At 43.3% G+C, this 22,917-nt stretch overlaps 1 protein-coding gene across 3 annotated transcripts; it reads left to right on the top strand.

The window, feature by feature from the left end:
- The first annotated feature begins 15,645 nt into the window (after window positions 1–15,645).
- On the top strand, window positions 15,646–19,171 carry LOC116252256 (formin-like protein 11). 3 transcript variants are annotated; one of them, XM_050077254.1, is made up of 5 exons: window positions 15,646–15,791; window positions 15,876–17,299; window positions 17,434–17,624; window positions 17,720–17,955; window positions 18,068–19,171. In XM_050077254.1, exons 2-5 carry the CDS (start codon window positions 16,122–16,124, stop codon window positions 18,803–18,805), a joined length of 2,343 nt encoding a protein of 780 aa, XP_049933211.1. In that variant the 5' UTR covers window positions 15,646–15,791; window positions 15,876–16,121; the 3' UTR covers window positions 18,806–19,171. The 3 variants fall into 3 exon arrangements, with proteins under 3 accessions (XP_049933211.1, XP_031482262.2, XP_031482263.2); XM_031626402.2 differs by lacking the exon at window positions 15,646–15,791 and having other exon boundaries at window positions 15,831–17,299; XM_031626403.2 differs by lacking the exon at window positions 15,646–15,791 and having other exon boundaries at window positions 15,831–17,299; window positions 17,879–17,955.
- Window positions 19,172–22,917: the final 3,746 nt, after the last annotated feature.

Here is a 22,917-nt window from a genome sequence, read left to right on the forward strand (position 1 = left end):
CTCTCACCATGGTGTTTCCCTCTGTCGTAAGTCTGACCCACGAGCCTCGTGGCTCTAGTGCACTGATTGCCCACACACATTACAACTTTTGTTTTGGAAGTAAGGGCGTGTAAAAAGAAAAGCACTTGACGAAAGCACGGTCCATAATCCCTGGGAAGTCTCTCTAGTTGGGACTCTCCCCTAACACGAAGTTCCTTGGAAGTGTTTGATGCCATCATTCCTTGCACTTTCCCGCGATTGAAAATCAGCCCCATGTGTGCTGGTAGCTTGGCTAAGAGCTGACCCTTGAAAGCTGCCAAAAGGGATCTAAGATTGGTGGCATTCTCCATTTTTCTCATACTTCCTTTGCCCTCATTTGTAGGTTCTGCACCTCTGATTGTTAGGGCGTGAGTAACACTTTGGGAAGGCTCCAAAAATTTCTGCCAATGGTTCGTCCAAGACCTGCTAATCACTGTGGCATCTGTCCATTCTTCAGTTATCATTAGCCTTGGTCTATCCCTTGTTGCTATACCGCCCATTGGATGCCCAGAAATTACTACCACTGTGTTCTGCTCTGACCCTCCACGTGTGGACTTTGTTGGAAACCTTGTGGGGGTATCGCCACTCTTCTTAGGTGGCCACTCAGCCGTGGGGACTCCCCACAGAATCGTCCTCATCCTTGGGACCCACAATTGCTCCCTAACGACCGTTGGTAGTCGTAGGTGCTCCACGCTATCAACCCGAGTTGCCCAACTTTTGTTAAGACCACTCTGACCCGATTTTGTAGTGGCCAAGCATAGGAAAAGTTTTGGTTTAAGAACCGGTTTCAGCTCCATAAATGGGTCCTCAATCCAGTTTTGACCTTGACCAACACCGATTCCTACTGCATGTTCACTCTCTAACACTCCACATGTCGTTCTTTGCATTCGGTCGTGATGGTCTTTTCCTCAAAAATTTCAGCTGGTTGGACCATGATAGGCTGCTCATTGCTCAACACCATCTCCACCACTTCGGTGTGCTTATCTTCTGACATTCCATGCTGTTCGAGCCCCATGTTGTTTGGGCTATGTGTCTCAAAACTCTCCGTCTGTTGAACGAATTCGTCCCCTTGGAACAATAATCGGAGCTCATATCCTTCAAGGTCATAGACTGACGATCTTTTAGCTTGTTGAACATGGTTACTTTCATGTTTTCTAAGGCTGCCAGACTCCACCTTGGCTCTTGGTTGGCTAATGACTCTCAATGTATAACATCCCCCTTGGACAACTTTGTTCGTCACTTCGCCCTCTTGGGTCTCTTGAGGGTCCTCATTGTTGGTAGGTGAAATTCCCTTTTCTTCTTCGTCATCTATGACTACCAACATGTGGATTCCTTGGCACTTGTGACCCTTGACCCACTTTTCATCGCACGACACACAAAGGCCTGCCTTAAATCTTTCATCCATTTCCTTTGCCGTGAGGTAACGGATAGGCACGTTGTCCCTAAAAGCCGGTCTTGGTTCGACTTTTGGAAAAACGGGAGGTTGAGGCTTGGGGGGCGGTTGGTAGTGGACCATCTTGTGCTTGTTGATTTGATGTACCTTGGCCTTCTCTATCGCTGCCCTCTTGAGGAGTTGGTCCTCAACCTTGCGTGCCTTGGCGAAACAGTTGCCAATGTTGAGGTTATCGTCGGATAACAACTCAACTCGGATGTCATCTCTTAGCCCGGACATGACCGCACCCATGAGTGCATCATCGGGCCATTCATCTACCATGCAAGATAGATCTTCAAAGCGCCCTTGGAACTCTTCTACCGTAGAAGTTTGCTTTAAGTTAATGAGTTCCATGTGGTAGTTGGTGTAGGTAGACGTGCCAAATCGTGTGAGCAATGCTTGGGAAAAAGCTTCCCACTCCATTCGTAGGCCTTTTTTTTTGTACCACCGGTAGTACCGAATGGCTGGCCCTTCGAAGTTCATCATTGCGTTAATGATCTTACGATCCTCTCTTGTTCCTTGGCACTCAAAGTATTGCTCGGCCTTAATCATCCAACCTTGGACGTCTTTACCGTGAAAACGAGGGAAGTCCATCTTAGGGCCGACCTTGGTTTGCCTTCTTAGGACCTAAACGACCAAACTCTTGGCTGCCATCATCCGAAATGTCCTCATACTCATTTCCCGTTGGGAGGCGTGAGGTGGCTGCCTCGTTGGGTCCCCACGGGCGAGATCCTCGAATGTTGATTTCCCTTGGTCTTTGGGGAAATGACCCGAATTGTTGGTTGGTCCAAGTCTTAGGATCCCGAAATGTTGGTTCCACGTGGGTTTGGGTAGCTTGGTAAGACGTGTTGGGAGTCTCAAGCATCCCTTTGCTTTTTTCTTCTCGACTCACTTCTTGACGTGAAAACATTTCCATTTTACTCATTCTTTGGTTAAGTGAATCGATACTTTCGGACATGGGTCCAATCTTGGCGGTTTGGCCAGCCAACATGCTTAAGTTCCGGTTGATTTGCATCATTTGATCGCGCATGTAGTCCTCAAAACCCGTGTGTTGCGCTTCCATTTGGGGAATGCGCTCAAGTTGGACGAGCTTGTCCTTAACGATGTTAAGATCGGACTCTAGGCGCGAAAAACGTTCTTTGTTTGGGACACTCTTGTCGCCCGCCGCTTGTGCCAACTCGATTGCGACGTCTTCGCTTCCCATCTCCGATTCGCGTAGTACGGACAACGGGTACTTATTCTTGGCCATGACGGCTCAGTCTGCCCCAAGTGGCTCTGATACCAAACTGATGGGACCCCAGGTCGGACCGCCTAAACTAGCTGCCGAATGCCGAACTCCCTTCCCAAGGATCTCTTGAGATAGACGCGGAACACAATAAAAGGAGACTTATACAACTCAATCCCTGCCGGACATGCAACCCCGGCTAAAATTTTTTTCTAGGACATGAAAACTGGAATGGGTTCCCAAAACCCCAAAGGCCAACTCCTAACAAGACGCAAGGAGGGACGAGGCTAGTACAACCGATGCGATACAAGTAAGCACTCACCTCACTCAACGCGCATCACATTCACATAACCAAACCATTCACGCATGCCTAGTCGAGCAAACCACACCCGTAACCCCTAGGTGGTCAAGCAGCCCGTAGGTGTGTCTTCGGCACTCATGCCTAAGAGGACCTCGGTCGGCCGCAACGCCTTCAAAGGCGTGCTCAAGCAAAAACATCCAATCCCCGCTCTATAGGGGGGAAGTCGACACCAACCTTCCCGGAGCTAGTCCGGGGTCACGCCTTGACCAAAAAGTTAGTGTCAAGGCACTCAGCAATCAGCCCACTTTGTCATGTGGGTTGAGCCTCAAGATCGGCTGGGAGGACGAACGCGTAAGTCCCGGTTCGACTCCCTTCTGCTCGGTCCTGTCTCAGCAACATACAGCCGCAAATGGGAGCTGTCTTCCCGCGAGTGACTCCTGCTTCAGCAGCTCGAGGGTAGCAGGGATGGAACCTGCTCCGCCGGGCAGCTCTGTCATAGCTACCGAGAACAGCAAGAGGAAGGGTCGGTCGCTGCTCGGGAGCAATCTCTGTGGTCCCCGAATCTGATTTCACTTCGCTCGGACGGTAGAGGACGAGGGTTCTGGTTCAGCCCTCGACACCGCAACAGGCAAGGGTCTTCTCAGCAGCTCCAGCAGCAACAGCGAGGGATTCTCCTTCTCAGGTATGCCCAACAGCAGCAGAGGGTAGGGCTGCACAACTAGTCGAGCCAACTCGGGCTCGACTCGAACTCGCTCGACTAAGCTCGGCTCGAGCTCGACTCGTTTATAAACGAGTCGAGTTCGAGCTGAAAGTTAAGCTCGAGTAAATAAACGAGTCGAGTTTGAGTTGAAAGAACTCGACTCGACTCGACTTGATTTTAATTTTTTTTTTTAGTTTTTTTCGTTTTTATTTTCATTTCGTTTTTTTTCCCTCTCATTTTTCTTTCCTCCCTTTTTTCTTTTTTGTTTCCATTTCGTTTTCTTTCCCTCTCATTTTTCTTCCCTCCCTTTTTTCTTTTTTCTCTACATTTTCTCTTCTCCCCACGCACACCTTTTTCTCTCTCATTTTTCTTTCCTCCCTTTTTTCTTTTTTCTCACCTTTTCTCTTCTCCCCACGCACACTCTTTCTGGCATTTAATGTCAATGCCTCCCTTTTTCTCTTTTCTCCCCCACGCCGATTTCTCTCTGCAGATCTCTCTTCTCCCGCAGCATTAATGCAATGCCATTATCGGGTGTTGTAAAACGAGCCGCATTTATGGCAGGTGTTGGAGGAACACCGTGAAGGAGAAATAAAAAATCGAGCCGCTCGAGTCGAGCTCGAGCTTCAAAACAATTTCTCGAGTCGAGCTCGAGTTAAAGTAATGAAACTCGTATCGAGCTCGAGTCGAGCTCGAGCTGGTTAAATATAAGTCGAGCCGAGCTCGAGCCGGCTGAACTCGAGCTCGACTCGGCTCGTGTGCAGCCCTAGCAGAGGGAAGTGAAGAGGAGTCGGACAGTGCCTCCCGTTCAGAACGCCAAGAGCCGAGGGTATAAGGAACGCCTCGCACGGAAGAGGAGATCCCAGCTTGCTGTTCGTTCAGTCGTCCTCTGTTCTTCACCGGAGCCCAGCGTCGTCTTGGATCGAAGGTAGCTCTGGACATCGGCCTCCCTTGCAGTCAGCAGCAGCTACAGACGATGGCAGGGATCCGGTCTTGGACTCCCACTCAGTTCGTGAAGGTGAAAGTCTCGACAGCAACACCCCGTTCAATGAAAACCCGCACCTCCCTGTTCTTCTCGAGGGTTTCTGTACGCCGTAACCCTCGCTGGGTTCCTTCGGTTTCTCCTCACAAACAGCAAGAGATATATTGCATTACAGAGAGGATAATGAACCAGAAAAGCACAGACAAGAGCGAAGAAATGCACCGGATGAGGTGCTTGTCCCGAAGAGAAGCTTGAGGGAATCCCTCTGTTCGTGGAAGATGTTCGAGTAGGGTGTCTACTGCTCGTTTGGGACGGAGGTTCAGCCATGAAGACAGCTGCTGATCACGGAGTTGCAGCTGATTCCTGGTGAAGGGAGCTAACTCTGGGTCGCCAGGGAGTGAGGGAACACGAGGAAGACAAAGCCCGACGTCGTGGAAGATCGATTCGTCGAAGAGAAGTCCACCCGAACTCTGTTTGCACAGGTTCTGGAAGAAGATGACCCGCCAGACCTTCGATGCTTCAAAAAATCTCCAAAAATCGTAGAGAGCTCCAAAAATAGTGAAATTTGGCTGAGAGGAAGCCAACACCCAGAGGATTAGACGCCCAAAAGATAAGGGCCAACCGAGCTCTGCAGACCCCACTCGTTGAGCCCGAAATCCTCGTCGAAAAATTGCTTCGTCCAGGAACATCGTTTCTGGTTTCTCAGCAGATTTCGTCCTTTCGAGCTTCAAATCAGACGAACGGAGAGGAATACGACCATGAAACCGGTATGGATGGATGGAAGTTAAAACATCACCAGATTCCATGGGGATCCCAAGAATGAGTCGATTCTTGGGTCCCGGCGGTGACAGGCAGCGAAACTCAGAAATCACCGCCGATTTCTGCCAGATTCCGTCCGGGATTTCTCACACCGCCATCCTTCATTGGATCTTCACGAAACTTGGTGGGTTGAAGCGCACGGATGTTAGAAAGAGAATAGCACCGGAGCTGTGATGATCTGACGGTCGGATCGCCGAAAAAGTCGTCGGAAACACGAAGCGGTCGGCAGCGAAACTTGTCAGGAACCAGCCGGCGTGTTCTTCATTTTCCGGCTTCGATTCTCCACCAAATCGGAAAGTTCCAAAAGCAAACTTGTAGCAGACTTCGAGGGGAATGCCGTGGAAGCAAAAGCCCCAAAAGATTTCGATGATTGGTCGTCCGATCGAAGGGGAGAATGCGTCGGCTTGCTGAGGCCTGCACGCGTTTCCTCCTCACCCAACGCTACAACTTCTCGACGGAATCGGTCTTCTGAGCACACCGGGAGCTGAAATGGTCGCCTAGACACAGTCAGACCGGCGTCTCCTTCCCTGCTGTCGAGCCAACCCTCTCGGTTTGGTCGTGGTCACCAACCGGTGCCTGGTTCGTCTCTTACGGGGGAAACGGTCGGAGGATGAAGAACCCGCCGGTTCTTCAAGCCTTTGAGCTCCCGGTAGAGAAGCACCAGAGGAGTTTAGGGAAGGGGAGGATCACCTCCGTGATCTCCAGTCGCAGAAAATGAGCTTCACGAGCTCTGGGGTGAAGGAAAGTTGCAGACGAGAGGAGGAAGAAGAAGGCGGCGTTTCACGACGCTTCTCATTCAAAACCTTGATCAAAATACATTTCAAAACTCCTCTAAAACACTGTAGCAACATTTAAATATTGTTGCGCGTCCCGGGACGGACTAAGTCTCGTCCCGGGTCGGTGCATGAGCTGGGTCGATTCACCAACGTATCGAGTTAAACTCCTAGATCTAGGAACCGGTTTCAGAAAACCGATTCGTTACAAAAATTGTCTCGTCTCGGTCCGTCTCACTCACTGAATCTGAAGGGTGGATCCTGATCCATGGATCTTCTCTGTCGCTCCTGCTCCAGGACCCGCTCTGAATCTGTCTGGATCTGGATCAACTGTTCGGGTCTGGATCTCTGCATCTGGATCTCCTGTATCAAGTCCACGGTCAAACATGGTCCGCTGCGCACCTCTGGTCAAACCGGTCAGGGCTCTGGTCAACGGACCGCTGGGCTCGGTCTAGTGGAGCTGGGCTCGGTGGATAGCTTCCCTAACATTTCTGAAGGCATCTGGAACTCGGACCGTAACCTCACAATGATTCTCGGCAGGGTCTGGGCAAGGCCGTTGGCAGAAGGCAACCTCCCTGTGGTCTGCGGTAGGGGCTCGGCAGCGGCTGTCCGGCTGCTCTCGACAGGTCTCGGCGGTCTCCGTGTGCGCGACAACGCCCGGCGCGGCAGTGCCCTGCTCGGCAGCGCCCGGCGCGGTAGTGCCTGGCGCGGCAACGCTCGGCTTCGGCTGGCCTGGCAGCGACGTCTGCTCTGCTCGGCCGACGCTGTCGTGCGTCTGTCCGGCCTGTGCTGCGGCAGCTGGCTCGGCCACGCCCGTCTGCACCTCCTGGTCACTCCGGCGGTCGTCCTGGCTGCGGTCAGCGCTCCAATCCTCGGCAGCTCGCTCGGCCACGCCTGACAGCCTCTCCTTGTCCACCCAGTGGTCGTCCTGGCCGCGGCCAGCGGCAGCTAGCTCGGCCACGTCCGGCAGCGCCTCCTGCTCCTCCTTGCAGTCGTCCTCTACGCGGCAAGCACGTCCGTCGTCCGCGGCTGGCTCGGCCACGCTCGGTGGCTGCGGGGCGGCCTCGGCCGGCAATGGCTGGTCTGGTAGGGTCTCGTGGCGTGCTGCTGCGCTGGGTGCAGCGTCTCCAGTGCTATGACCTGCATCTACAAGGGTTAGTACAGCCCCTAAACCTCCTACGTCGTATGGCCGAGTCACACCCTTGCTAAGCCTCTCAGGCTCTCCTGGCGACAAAGGGTTTGCGCAGTCGAGCATTGCGTTCCGGGTCGTGGGTAGTAGGTGGCATTCGGCAGCGAGTGAGGCTAATCCCGGCCTAGTCCTAGGCAAACCCGTATCAGGTCCTAACACGACGGAAGGTGGGCCGTATCACCTAGTTGTCACTCCATAGCAACCAAGTGTTGAGGGGCCGGTGCCCTTTTCACCAACAGGGTTCCTTATACAAGTGTTGTAGGTGATCGCTCCACGCGTGTGGGGAGAAACACCAAAGACTTCTAGTCTACCATAAATTTCAGGCTACCTACTGCTGTTGACCTGTGGCTTGCTATTTGCTTCTTTGGGACTAGGTAAGTGCCTATTCCATATCCTATTTATGTCAAGTCATCCCTAGCCAGGCCAGGCCATCCTTGGCCAGACCAAACCAAGCCGTCCCTACCAGGGGCTAGGGCAGGGTCTTACAGCTAGCTACTAGCCACTAGGGTGAGAGCCGCCGCGAAAATTGGCAACGACATTGTAGGTTATTGGCGATGGTAATGACCATCGCCAATAGCTTAGTTTGTTGCAACGGACCCACCCACCATCTTTCACACTAATTCCACCAACACTATCTATGTCTCATCATCTCTCTACTAGTCCTCAACCCACCACATTGGAGTCAACCTCCTCTACCTCGACACTATTTTAGTGGTAAACCATAATACTCTCCCACATAGGCCGATGTAGAGACACAACCTTTTCGAACTCACCCCATGATGACCCAAACTCAAGATGGAATTCCATCTGTCCTAAGGCATTTTCTTCCACACACCCACTTCCTAGTGCCTATCTTGCCTTTAGTTCCACCGATAGTGAGCCAACATCTCTCAAACACGCTCTCCAGACATTTGTTGGGTTGATGAAATGCACCAAGAAATATCTACCTTATAAAAGCTAGACATGGGAACTTATTCCACTGTATCCAAGGAAGCATATTATCAGAAGCAAATGGGTTTATGAAGTAAATGTTGCATGCGCAAATGGGATAAAGTTCAATGGTTTAAAGCTTGCTTGTAGCCAAAGGTAGATTTCTTGGATACTTCCAACATGTGATGATGTCCGCTACAATCCATCTTGTTTTTAATATTACTTCATCCTTCAATTGGCCTATTTGTCAACTTGACATCTATGTCACCGGTGTGCGGGGTGCGGATGTGGGTGCGGATGCGGGTGCCGGTGCGATACATCTCAAAAAATTGTGATGCGGCGCGGTGAGGATATTTATTATTATTATTAATTTATTATTATTATATATTAATAATATCGAATTTGATAAAAAAAACTAAAAAGAAAACTGAAATCAATACCGAGAGGTGCTGATGGGATTGGATGCATTCGAATGCCTCACCGGTGGGAGTCTAACGTTTGTCCTAGTCGACTGATTGTGCATTCTGATGAACAATCTCCATTGCCATTGCTTGACCGTCCTTATTTGTACGTGCGGGGAGAATCAGAGAGGAAATGGGCAGGAGTGAGCATGACTCAATGATTGGGACTGATGCTATCAAGCTCTGCTTCTGCATTTGCCGATTAGGGAGTATCTAATAACTCGCCGGAATCTGACAACCGAAGGACAATCGGCGGACGGTGACCAATGGAACATCATCGCCCTCAACCAGGGAACATTCTGACAAAGTTTGGAGACATTCCGTCCAAGATCAAGGGAGAAACTAGCACTGAACGGAATTTGGTGATTTTGGGCGGTGATCCTCGCCAGAATCCGCCAACAGGCGGCTGCATCCCCAAATTCGCTAGAATCTTGGGTTTTACTTTGAATTTGGTGACCTTTTCCTATGATTCTGCTTTCTTTTGAATAATCCACCGTTTGGAATTGATTTGTTGCTGAATCTATGCCAAAATGATTGGATCATTGGGAGAAATCGCGCGACGAAGCAGGAATAGTGTTTCACAGCAATAGGCGATCGCTAATTCAGTTGGTGTTCATTCCTAGATAGTTCCGAGCTGCTGAGCATAGAACGATCATCCTCCTAGATGTCTGGAGAGTCATCCCACGCGGTTACAAATTTTTTGGAGCATAGGTGAAAGCTTGGTGAAAATTTTCAACTGTAGCTACTGGTTACTAAGAAGGGTGCAGGTTGGGTGCGAATCTGGGTCGCACCCTCGTCGTGTCGACGCGGGTCTTCACCAGAGTTGCCACACCCTGGTGACATAGCTTGATATCAACAATGTCTTTTTCAATGGACAATTTTTTGAGAATGTTCATATGATTCAACATCCCAAATTTGAAGATCCAACCAGTCCTTATCATGTTTGCAAGCTAAAAAAGCGAGAGTTAAATAGGCATCCTATGCCTAGTATCTCATCTTAGTTCATATTTTAATCTATTGGATTCAAAGTTTCTCATACAGATAATTCTTCTTTTGTATGCATATCCAGCTCTTTCGAAATTTATTTAATGGAGTACGTTGATGATTTTTGAATTAACATTAATCAGTCATATGCATTGCAAGATTTCATTCAGCTGCTTAGATGTGAAGTCTCTCTAAAGGATTTAGGCAGTCTTCATTATTTCTTGGGCATTGATGCTACACAATGGTGGATCTTGTATTGAAAGCCTTAGTGGCTACATGCAAGCCCCTCTCGATGTCATTCAACACTTCCATGACTTTGCAAGCGCTTGATGGATGCAACATGGACTATCCAACTTTGTGCTAGAGTGGCCTCCCTTCGATACCTACCTATAAACTCGCCCAGATCTTTCTTATGTGATCAATTGTGTATGTTTGTACAACCATTAAACAAATTCTTCAGTATGTCAAAGAGGATAGTCAACTATAGTAGTTTGATCTCTTTGTCCTATGCCTTTTCAATATTTGTTTATTCTGACATTGATTGGGCAGGTAATCCAGATGACTACAAACCCATTGGTGCATATGCAGGTTTTTTTAGACCCATTAATCTTCTCTCGTGGAACTCTTACAATTACTCTATTGTTGCTTGCTCAAATAGTTAAACCTAGAATTAAGCATTGGCCGATGGAGCTGCTGAGTTTACATGGCTTCATTTTGTCATGCATGAATTGGGAATTACTCTAGCTTCACCACCTATTGTATGGTGTGACAATCTTGAATCTACGAACCCTGTCGTGCATAAAAAATTGAAGCATGTAGAAATCGACATTCACTTTGTTCAAAACAAAATTATGCCACATAAACTTATTGTTTGCTATATTCCTTCCAAAATTTAGAAGGCAAATATTCTTCTTAAGCCCTTACCTCTTGTATATTTTAATCTGCTTCACGTCAAGCTCAATGTTCTTCACCACCACTTGAGCTTGAGGGGATATTGATGATCATGATATAGATGAGCACCAACCTTGCCATCATCTCTCTAAATCTCCCAACCGTAGACAAAATATCAAGAATCTTGGAGAAAGGAATGATGAGAATAGGAAAACTGTTATGGAGATAGGAAAACTTGCCACTATTGACATTTCCGCTTTTGAGTTTCCGACATTGCCACTATCAAGGGGAAAACTTGCCAGTATTGTGGAGATAGGAAAACTTTTAGCAAATGTGTGACGTTCATTTGGTCTTATGAAATATTTTTGGAAGAACTATAGCAAACCACATCATCCATAGTAGATATTGATGTTTCCATTAATATTTATTAGAGAACCTTATTTGAGAATTTACTATTATACAAATTTGAAAACCTAGGTAGAAAAATGTGAAATTATGCATGACATCGAAGCTTAGACTCCTTTTGGTTAGCCATTGCAATGAGCTAAGCAAAGTATTCCTTCAACCGTAGTCAATCTTTTTCTTATCAAGTTCCTATTTTTCAATCTGTCTGCACACTTGCTTGTTCCTACTACTTACCAAGCTTCATCAATGTTTAGCTGTGCATTTCCAATCTTTTGCTGGAGTATTTGGATTGGGTGGCTGCATATTCAAAGCTTATGGCAATATGAAACATTTGAAGGATTTGAAGGCATGTACCATCTTTGAGATTTGGTATTCTCATCCATTGCTTGTGGTTAGTCTTTGAGTCTGGTATTGTCCCACTAGTTTTCCTATTTTGCTTCTTGTTTGCTTAGATCTAACCTATAATTTCAGACTTGATTTCGTAATTAGTTATAGAATTAGGCTTTTATTTCAGTTTGTTCCTTGTTTTTCCTTTTCATAATTGAGTAAGAGTGGTTATGGCCCTTAAAGAGGCCAATTTTGTTCTGTAGATGCATAGATTGCCTCCTAGATGTCACATTAGATCATCTTGAATGCTATTTTTGTTTTTCTTTTCATGTCTTAGAGTGAGTTATTAGACATGCGTTAAGTCTGCCGCTAGTATCAAAAGTAGCTTGCATTAGAGTGGCACATTAGGTGCAAGCTGGTGATCTTTAGTTTTTATGTCAATATTTAATTATTTTTAGAGCTTATATTATGAATAAGTAGTTTGAAAGTGTCACTGTAAGTCCCATTGATATTCTCTTTTTACTTTCAGTATTATATATATATATATATATATATATATATATATATATATATATATATATATATATAATTGTGCATTTTAGCATTTGGTAGGAACAACTAAAGGAAAAGATTGATAGCTTGCTTGCAAGAGCATCTGATACACCTGGAAGTGGTGATGTGTTATCCGAGGTGATAGAAGAAGAAAGATATGGTCAAGCATAGACAATGGGATAGGTGTACGCCCTTCACAGTTCTTTGATGCCGGTGTAAGCAATACAGAACTTTGCAAGAAAATGCTGAATTGAAGCGAAAAGTTGACTCTTTAGAAGCAAGATAAGATAAGCTCAAAGATCCCTTTAATTAGGTACTTGAAACAATGTCAAGCTCATTCAGTTACACTTTCTACTAATTTTTTTCCAATGGTTTTTAATTGTTACAAGCAATTTCATGCATGTAATGCATTTTTCTTTCTCATTGCAAGCTTACCGATACCTCCTCAATTCCCCTCAGTTCTGCCTCAGTAATTACTGATGATGGATTTTTTGTTAGGCCCACTATCCATGTCTTTGTACTTACATGTTTCATGGAACATATATTGTTCAATGTTTCATGGGACATATATTGTTCAATGTAGATTTTTGTGGGGTTTGTGAATCTTGAACCCTTAAATGCCTTTATGACATAGCATTGTACTATCACTTTTGAAAGGTGCCTTTTTGTTAGATGAGAAGTGAGCTTCTTTTATTCCAATTGTAAATATCAAAGGGACAAGATTTTGATTACAAGGATAGAATCCCAAAAACAAGATTGGGTGAACGATAATATTGACAAATCGACATGTAGTAACAATCATCTTTCATTTCTGCATTGTTCTTCAAGAGCACCAATGCTTATTTAGTTGGTTCTACTTATTGCACTTGGTCATGAAATATTGTTGATCTTGTCAACTTCAATTGGAATGTAGTAGTCCTACGTAACTTTATTTTGGTTAAAACGCAAACAAATTTCATGTACATGGTACAAGCGATAATTGGTTTTGATTTGTAGGTGAACCCTAACAACGTGATATTGTTTGCAAGTGTGGACAATGTTATGATCAGCTTACCAATGTCACTTTGGTGGAGCCTACCTTTTGTAGAATTTACTTGCCAGTCAAAATTTTGTTTGAGATTAATTGTGCTATGCTTTTAGACTTTATAAAAATCATGTAATTTTTACCCAATACTGGATTATGTAATTATCAGCCAGTATATTAAAAAATTAACTCAATTTTTACCGATGGTTAGCAAAACATCGATAATAACTTTTACCGATGGTTAGCATTATCAATGTTGATGTTTTTAGGAGAAGTCCATTAGTATAGGAACTAGGTTTATTTTCAATTAAAGTGTAGTAAATCAGGATTGGTGATAGTTTGACCAGGTTAAGAGTGGTTTCACCAGTAGAAAATTCTTCACTGCCAATTGCTTAGAGGTCAATCTTTATGGCCCCACTTAGATTTAAGTAACTTTTAGTTTTGTCATTGTTCAGATGTAGAAGATATTAGATAATTATTCTCATTTTTATGCAGGTTAATTTAGGTTAGAGGTACTTATTGCCACATTTGGATTAGATTTACTAGTAGTAAGTAGCTTTACTTGCACTAATTAGTTCAATTGGATTTGCATTAGGATAATTTAGCATTGCATTAGATAAATTAGGTTATCGTAAGATATACTAAATTAGACTTCCTTTTTAGTAGTTACTTTTGCATAGAGTAGCTTAGTATTACCTTGGCAACTGAAGTACACTAGAATTATTTATCTAAGGTAATTAGCTGTTAATAGGGGTAACTACATGTATTAGGTTAATTTTAACCAAAATTAGGTGAAACCCTGAGTAGCACCCACCTAGGTGATCACATGGCTCCCTATGAACATCTTCTACGACCTTTACGAAATATGCCCCACTATGGTGTATTAGACCTTAATTGCTTTTATCCCTTGTTTTAGTTTAAATTAAAGTTAGTTTAGCTTTAGAATCATGTCATTCAACTTTTATTTTGCTCTCATTTGTATAAATATAATTAAATTATTGTTAATATATCATATAGTAAGACATCAGCTTGGCACACTCCCTTGTAATGTATACCTTTATTTTGTAGCGTACTTTATCTTGTTTTATTTCTTGTCTAGAATAGTTTAAGAATAGTTTTCATTTTTCTATATTCTATGTTCAGTTTAAGTTATACTCGAACATGTTTAGCTTAGCTTTACATAATATTATTTAGAATGTACCTTAAAAGATTAAGTTTTAAATTGTGATTTTACCAGAAAATTCCGGCAACAGCTTGCAGGCAACATCCTGTACATGTTCTTAGGCTTTTTGACCTAGAATTTTTGTTGTAGATTCTTTTCAGCAGTTACACTATGTAAGTGTCTCATTAATCTGCCCTAAAGACTGGGTGTAATTCATGACACATCTTGCTTAGAGTTTCATGAATTTACCCTAACCTTTGGAAAGATTCATGGAACAATCCTTAATGCCAAATGATTCTTAGGGTGTTAACTAATATTATACTTATTTTTATGTGAATCAAAGCTTGTTTTAACCTTCGAGCCAACTATATTGGTTCTTATATGGGCAGTAGTGGATAGTACGGGTAATCTCCTTTTTAAACTGTTTTTTTTTTTTTTTGGTAGTCTTCTTCAATTCACTACAAATTCTTTTGAAATGATAAATTCAACCATGTGGCGTAAAATGTAGGATTTCAATACTACGACAAAATGAATAGGTTGAGAATAATATTATGAAGTTGGTATATATATTTCCGTTCTACATTGAAATGTCTCAATGCTGAAGTCCAACCTCGCTAACGTTGACTTGAGCAACTTTATTAGAAAGAACTAGAACAGAGAAACCCATATGCAAACTGATGTTTGCTACTGAAACTAAACCTGCTCAGAGGTTCTCTATTTTCTTGACCAACAGGATATAGACAGTTTAGAATCCTGATGCCATCAATTTCCCTCTTCGTCTATTTTTATAGTTTGGAAAAAACACTACGCAAAGAGAAAAAAGAAAAAGAAATGATGTTGCCTTTGATTGAATGCTGTAGTTGGTAAGACTTAGAAAGTCAACTCTTTCAGCACAAGCAACTGTTGGTCCAGCTTCGATTGGCCCACCAAACCGCATAGAGATAAACAACAAGTCTTTGTTCAGATTCTTACTCAATAAAGAAAAGCTGTGAGTGCTTTGATATATTAATTTTCTTTGACCCATCTCTCCATGTCGTCTGCCTTGATTGATGGTGCCATGGCTTGTTAATGTACTCGCCTTTGTGTTTGAATGTTGGTGTTAGTGGTACTTTATTAAGATCAATGTAATTACTTGAATACGCTTGGATATTTTTAGTTAAAAATGATTCAAACTATTTAATTTTACTTGATTTAATTTTTTACAACTCAGTTTTCATTCTATTCTTTAGAGTTACTGTTTATTAACATATAATGTTTTTATTTATATCTCGTGTTTATTTAAATGTTGTTTTTATTTTGATTATATATATAATGTCATATCTTTATACCACATTTTCTAAAGCTAATCCTGTGGTATCTTTATACCAGCACCCGAACCGACTTAGCTGTTGGTATAACTATGGAAAACAAGACAGCAGATCAGGGACTCTTGCGAGGAAGGAAACGTGAGAATGTGTGGCTGGTGCAGCCAGAGAGGGAGCAGTCCCAGTACAGCACTACAGTTATAACTACCACATTCAGCGATTCCTTGGAGTAGCGTTAAAGTTAATTCTGTGCAGCAGTTCCTGCGCCAGGAACACTAGTAGACAGAAGAAACGGTAAAAATACATGACTTTCAGGTAATTTCTTTCCTAGTCGATTTCTGTCGACCTTTTGGCGGCAAGATGAGTTCTTTGTTCCGATCCACTTTCTTGATCATGCAGATCTTCCTCGTGATCATCATCTTCTTCTTCTTCTCTGGATCACGTTCTACGAGCAATAGAGCCTTAAGACAAGAAATAGGGCCAAATCCAAATGAGGTTCTTGGACTCATTTGGCCTGAGGAGAGAGAAAGAGTCAAGGAACGACAGATTCAAAAGTCTCCTGGAGAAGAAGAGGGCAAGAGGAAACTGCGGGTCTTGCGGAAGGTCGGAGCCTTTCTTGGGCTCAACCACCATGATCAGAAGGTAATGCAAAGACTTGAGGAGATCGGGCCATCGCCGGCAGCAGCTCCACGGTCCGCTAATGGTGGTGGGGATGTTGCTGAAACTCCATCCCCCGTCCTGCCTTTCTTCACAAACAAAAATTCACATCGTCACGCTCTGCGCCCTGCTCTCGTCTTCCATGAACTTAGCATTCCTAGAAGTGAAACAGATGGTAGTGGGATTCAAGTTGGTAGGGGAGCCATAGCGGCTGTTGTGTCTGCAATTGGAACCGCTGCAGCTATCTTCATTATGGTCTTCTTTGGCTTCTCGATATTCAGGAGAAAGAAGCAGAGACCAGTGAGGGCACTGCTGCTTCCTGGCTTCTGGGTAGATAGCGGGTCGGAGAAGCCTAAAACAAGGAGCTTGCTGAACTTTGCAACCAACGATGTGTTTGATCAGGGCCCTGAGCATTTCTACTTGAGTACGCTATGTGAGCTCAAACAGAAATCCGGCGACAACCCAAATGTGATGACGACGAATTCAGACGATTCATTTGGCCAAGATCAGGTGAACAGGTCAAGTAGCCGGAATCAGTTCCCACTCCACTGCGACGGAGTTGTTCTTGAACTGGCGTCGGTGGAAGAATTGGCGTTCCATTCTGCCTGTGGATCCCAATCATCCAGCGGACGGGTTTCTGATGCTTCGAATGCTAGCTCAGGCGCATCGTCCCTATCGTCACATCCTCTGGATTCCCCAAGGTCGGAGCAACTTCCCCCAGGAGGGCTGCCTTTGTCACCGTCATGTAGAGGAGCAACGCCGGAAAGCGCTTCAGTTTCCCCTCTGAGATTGAAGCCATCTCCGTCCCCTTCATCACTTAACTCTCCTTCTCCTATAGCTGCACCTCAGGATGAAGCACCACCAGCACATTCTGCGAATGTTGGTCATCCGCCGGTTGATTGTAGGAGCGGTACTCGGACTCCCCCTCCTCCACCACCTCCGTTGCCACGTTCTCCGTTCTCGCGTCGTGTTCCACCGCCTCCATTGCCGAAGGGATTAAGAACAACTGAGACCAAATTGGTGTCCACGTCCCAGCACGAGCAATCTGGACCAGCTGGTAACACGCGGCACCGCCGGCCGAAACTGAAGCCGCTACACTGGGACAAAGTTAGGGCCGCACCAGATCACTCAATGGTGTGGGATGAACTCAGAGGAGGGTCATTTGAGTAAAGGATCCTATCTCAAAACCTTGTTACTCCCCTAGAGACCGCGTCATTAGACTTTGGTTTTTCTTTTTTTGGTAATCTTCCTTCTTCGCTTTTAGAAGGTGATCATGGAACCTGACATTCTACTTTTGCAGATTTGACGAACAGATGATTGAATCTCTTTTCTGGTACAATATGCGTAATTCTTCACTGGATGCGGAAGTCGGAAACAGAAGTTCTTCTCTGAACAAGCATATCTTGGACCCAAAAAGACTGCAGAATATAACTATACTATCAAAAGCAGTCAATGCTTCTCCAGAACAAGTTTGTAATGCTTTAATTCATGGTATACATATATTAGTTTTCTACAGGAAGCTGTTATTTCTGCGATGAATTTTATATTTTGGAAACAATATTTTGCCGCACGTCCCTGTTTTACAGGGGATGGGTTGGCTGTGGAACAATTAGAAGCACTGGCCAAGATGGCACCCACTAAAGAAGAAGAAGAGAGGCTGTCAAATTACATTGGGGACACAAGTGAGCTTGGGTTTGGAGAGAGATTTGTCAAGGAAATTCTGAATTTGCCGTTGGCCTTTTCAGGAATTGAGGCAATGCTCTACAAGGAGACGTTTGATGATGAGGTCCATGGCCTCAGGAAGTTACTTGTAATGGTAGAGGTAAATGGTAAACCAACCATATGATCTGAAATGCTTCATTACAAAGACTTGTGCCCCTGACTTTCTCTCTCTCTCTCTCTCTCTCTCTCTTTCTTGTCTTATATATATGTAGGATGCCTGCAAGGAATTGAAGTCAAGTCCCCTCTTTTTGAAGTTACTGGAAGCTGTATTAAAGACAGGAAACAGGATGAATGATGGCACCACTAGAGGGGGTGCGAAAGCTTTTAAGCTTGATGCATTGCTTAAACTTGCAGATGTAAAAGGAACAGACGGGAAGACCACCTTACTTCATTTTGTTGTTCAGGAGATTATCCGATCAGAAGGTGTCAGAACATCTGATATAAAAGATGATACCAGAACATCTGAATTTACAGAAGATGGTGTCTGTGACGAGTATAAATGTGAAGGCTCTGTGGAAATAGAAGAGCGCTACAGAAGTATAGGCCTTGATCTTGCTTCAAGACTGAGTAAAGAATTGAGCAGTGTGAAGAAAACAGCTGGTGTAGATCTAGATGTGCTAGCAGGCTCTGTTTTAAAACTATCAGAACGTCAAACGAAGCTGCGGAGTCTCATCCAAGAGGACATTTTATTGATGGATGATAGAGCAAAGGAATTCGTTAAAATGATGAAATCTTTTCTCGGCCTTGCTGAAGACGAAATTAAGAAGCTGCAGCAAGATGAAAAACGTGTTCTGCATATGGTTAGGCAGATAACGGAGTATTTCCATGGTGATATGAGCAAGGATGAAGCCAACCCACTTCACATATTTGTGATTGTGGGTGATTTTCTTCGAATCTTGGACCAGGTGTGCAAAGATATAAACTGTTCAAAGCCAAGCAGTTCTCGGTAAACTTCTAGGACGCCTAACTTCCCTGTGTCCATTAGGGGTTTAACTGGATTATGAAGGACCAAAGCTTCTCGTTCTGAGGAAAATTTGCAGGTCAAGGATTTTATGTTTCTCCATCACGAGTAGTCAGAAGAAGATGTTCATATGCAATAAAAAGAAAATTTACAATCTTAGCTGCCATTAAGAGCTTTTGTATGCATTGCTTGGCGCCATGCCCCCACTGTGTCTACAAATTTTGCAGGCACGGAAGCAAGTTGACCTGGTGTTGTGGGGTCTGGCAGTCGACCCCGAAAAAGAGTAATGTATTCAAATTGTAATACTGAATAAGGAAGCAGAAAAACACTGAGGTGATGAAGGTCAACATTGAGAGTCCGCTATCAAACACAGGACGTTCCCAATTAATAGATCAAGAGTGCAAAGTTCCCTGCTTAATGAACTTCTTGAATCTTACTTATGCAGGGAAGATATGAATATCTTCCTTGTGTTAGACAATAAGAAATGGATCGGCTGCTTTAGAGGGTTTTTGTAGAAATGTCAATGCATTGGATCCGAATCGGATCTACTTTTAACCATGTCTAATCTTTTGAAATTCACATCTTCAGATTTGAAGTCAGACTTGAGTATGAACGAAGAAAGTCATACCTGAATCTGAATCCGAAGATTTATGTCATAATTCAAAACTGTTTTTTATATTCATATCCGAATCCAATTTTTGAACTCAATCCGACTGATTTTCAAAATGTAAGAGCATTAAATGTAGGATGTTTATTTAAAGCTAGTTCTGATCTGAATCTGATCGGATATTTATGCATATCATCCAAATCTGACTCTGATCGGATGCCATTTGCTGATCTGATTTCTTAATCAGATATTAGACTTTTTTCTCATCTGACTTTTTCAGCATGGTCCAATAAGATATCTAATCTAAATCACATCCCTAGATGTTTGGAAGTGCCCATTCCAGTAAGTCATGCAAATGGTTAGGCAGCAGGCCATAGGATCGTAATTCTTCTTCCTGGCCTCCAGCAAGGTTGATTCAGAATGTGATTCATAAAAAACAGCTACTGCAACGAGTGCCTTTCCGTTCAACACCATGATGTTACATATTTTCAGGAAGAAGGAAACAAAAACTTCGATGTATCATAGTTTCTAGATTTCAGATGCTTTATTGGGTAATACATTTACCAGAGTTGGCTCTATCGAGCTATCAGTTTGCAAGCTTCTATTGCGACATTCTTTGTTGCCCATAGTTCATCATCAGAATCACTGTCGCCTCCTCTACAGAAGGGTCCTGAATTGCCTCCACTGTTCTCATAGACCTAGTTGATCATTGGGTTGAAAACCATTTTGTCTTGTGCTTCTCCTTGGGATACAACTTTCCGTCTGTCAGCTTATTGTCCAACCACTCCATGGTTTCGTGGATCAAATCGATCTTTTTTTGACATCTGAATCAATCCTCTGATCTTCCATTTTATCTTTTCAGGGACAATGTTGTTCATGTTATAAATGTAGGTTTCTTGGTTTTTATTGGCATCAGTTCGTTCCTTCATTCTCCTTCCTTCTCTGCAAATTCTACTACTCAATTAGGTCCATTATTATCTCAAACTATCCACATTAGTCAAGATGGCACTTATACCAAAAACTAACACACATGGAAAATACATATCAAACACTAAGATGCCCAATATGTAATTGAGAAAAATTACCCTGAAATGTTAATTTGAAAATAAGCAATTTTTGTGGGTCTGTATGGGCCATTTGTCAACAAAATGCCCACACCTGCCTCCGCCCATGCATGCACTAAATTTTTGAAATTAATTTGTCTACAGAATTGCATAATGGTAACTTAAGCCGATCAACTAACAAGCAGAGATCTAAGTTACTCAACTCACAAACACAAAGCACTTTATCACTTTCAAATCATTATAAAAGTTTAAGGGCCACACAATTGTGGAACTTATTGTAATAGAGGAAATAGAACCCAGAGTTTATTACAACCCTTAAGTACAAGTAGAAAACAAACCACCTAAAAAAAATTAAACTATTTAAATCCTTAGGACAAGTTGGATTTGTCTAGATCTTGCTCCAAAACAGTTCTATCTACCCATGTTTGCCCTTTGCCATTCTGTTCCAAAGCCCTACTAAATCAGGACTTGCAAAATACTGCCACAGACCAACAACACCAACAAAGATCTGCTAAACTAAAACTAAAATACATAAAGAGGAAAGACCTAATCTACCATACCTAATTGCTAAATAAAATATAAAACTAAAAAGTAACAACAAAGATGTACCAATGCTGAAAAGTTCAGAAGTTATCCACTAAACTATTGTCTCCACTGATTTATGCTTCTAAAAGGAGCCTTTATTGACTATTCAACTACAGTGAATCAACGTGATGCTCAGTTACTGGTTTAGTTGGGGATTCTCATAGGAAATTTGGTATCATGTTTAGACTGATATGATAATGAAGATTATGTGAAAAGTCAGACCCCATGTTGCAGATTGCAACTTCTGGACATGAATGCACCTTTCAATGTGATTACTCAAAACCGAATATAGTGGGATGTGACAATGGCTGCATCTGTTCCAAAAGTTGGTTCCACATCATGCTACAATGACCATGAAGGACCCAATTTCAAATTTTTAGCTGATATCTTCCCTAAATTCGACGAGCTATTCTCCATGGAGAACTTGTCTTAGTAGAACAACTAAAGAACTTGACTCATCTAAGGCTGTTCATGAGCCGAGTTCAAGCCAACCTGAGCTTCCTTGGACACACTCAAGTGGCATAAGCCACATCTAGCTTGGCTCGAGTTGTATAGCTGGAGCTCAGCTCAGCTCGAGCTAAGAGAGCTCGAACTCCGCTTGGCTAAGTTTGAGCCATGGTTCGGCTCGATCTTAGCTGAGCCCTAGATAAATAAATATATATATATATATATCTTTTACTATAAAATGAGACCTTCAAGTTTGAACCTTGAAGCTGAGGGTTTCCAGCCTCAAAGAAGACCATTAGGGTCATTTTTCACTTGTGATTTAAAAGAAAAAAAGGTATTTTTTTACATATTCTTTCTCCACAAGCTTATTCAAGTTCACCGAGTCAAGCCTACCTAGCTCATTCTTTACTCACTGAATTAAACGAGTTCATTTTTTATTTGAACTCAACTCATTTATTAAAGAGTCAAGTTCAAGTTGAGTTTTACGGGGCAAGTTCATGTAGAGCCCGAGTTGGCTCAACTCGTTGAACAAACCTAAACTCATCTCAGAAGCACTCAAGGAACATTTCACTTAGAAAAAGAAAATGAAGGAAACAATGAAGTGATTCCATCAACCTTCAGTAACTCTTCAAGAACCTAAAACTTCTTAATAACTAAAATGCATAAGAATGATCAATTGCGAAAGACAACCCTTGCTTTTCCTATATATGTTCTATAACCTATAACGTTAATAAAAATCCTAAGAAACTGATAAACTAACTTAGGTTATTTTAAACATGTGATTTGGCATTTAAGAAAAAGTTCATTTGAAGCTTATCTGAAGTCTACATGAAATGATCCCTAAAACTCACGGTTTAGAGTCTAGGTTTGGGGCAGCAACGACTACTCCTAGTTTGCAAATCAAATATCAACATAATTACTCAATTATATTGCATTTTTTTCTGTTGAAATTTTCAAACCATGTTTGCCATCAAGAAGTGGGACATCATTGATTCATATCTAACATCATACCAGCGAGAAGGGCATAGTAATGGAACTCGACTCACTTGCTTCATCAAGTTGGTTTGAGGCATGTAGAGGAGATGAATCGAGCACTTCTCACTAGGAAATGCTGCAGACTATTGTAAGATAATGGCCTTTGGCACAAATTTATAAGAACTACTTGTTTAAGCTCACTTTTTTATGGTAAAGCAGGCGATTAGAGGGTCTTGAGGTGGGTAGGTATATCGTATGGCTGGAATTGGGCCCAAGACAAGATTGAATGGAGGGTAAGCAATGAGAAGCACACTCGTTTGTGGACAGATTGTTAGAGTTTTCATCATATTGATTCACATGATTAAGAATGAGCTCCATATCATGATTATGGGGAAAGTAGAGATGTTCAGCAGTGAGGGTATT

The sequence above is a fragment of the Nymphaea colorata genome, chromosome 4 (assembly GCF_008831285.2).
Source record: "Nymphaea colorata isolate Beijing-Zhang1983 chromosome 4, ASM883128v2, whole genome shotgun sequence".
Lineage (NCBI taxonomy): Eukaryota > Viridiplantae > Streptophyta > Magnoliopsida > Nymphaeales > Nymphaeaceae > Nymphaea > Nymphaea colorata.

Excerpts from the sequence above, each read along its gene's own strand:
- LOC116252256 (XM_031626402.2), top strand. The coding sequence starts at position 15,837 with ATGAGTTCTTTGTTCCGATCCACTTTCTTGATCATGCAGATCTTCCTC. Across the intron at positions 17,300-17,433 it reads CTCAGAGGAGGGTCATTTGA|ATTTGACGAACAGATGATTG; the intron begins GTAAAGGATCCT and ends CTACTTTTGCAG. Across the intron at positions 17,956-18,067 it reads AGTTACTTGTAATGGTAGAG|GATGCCTGCAAGGAATTGAA; the intron begins GTAAATGGTAAA and ends ATATATATGTAG.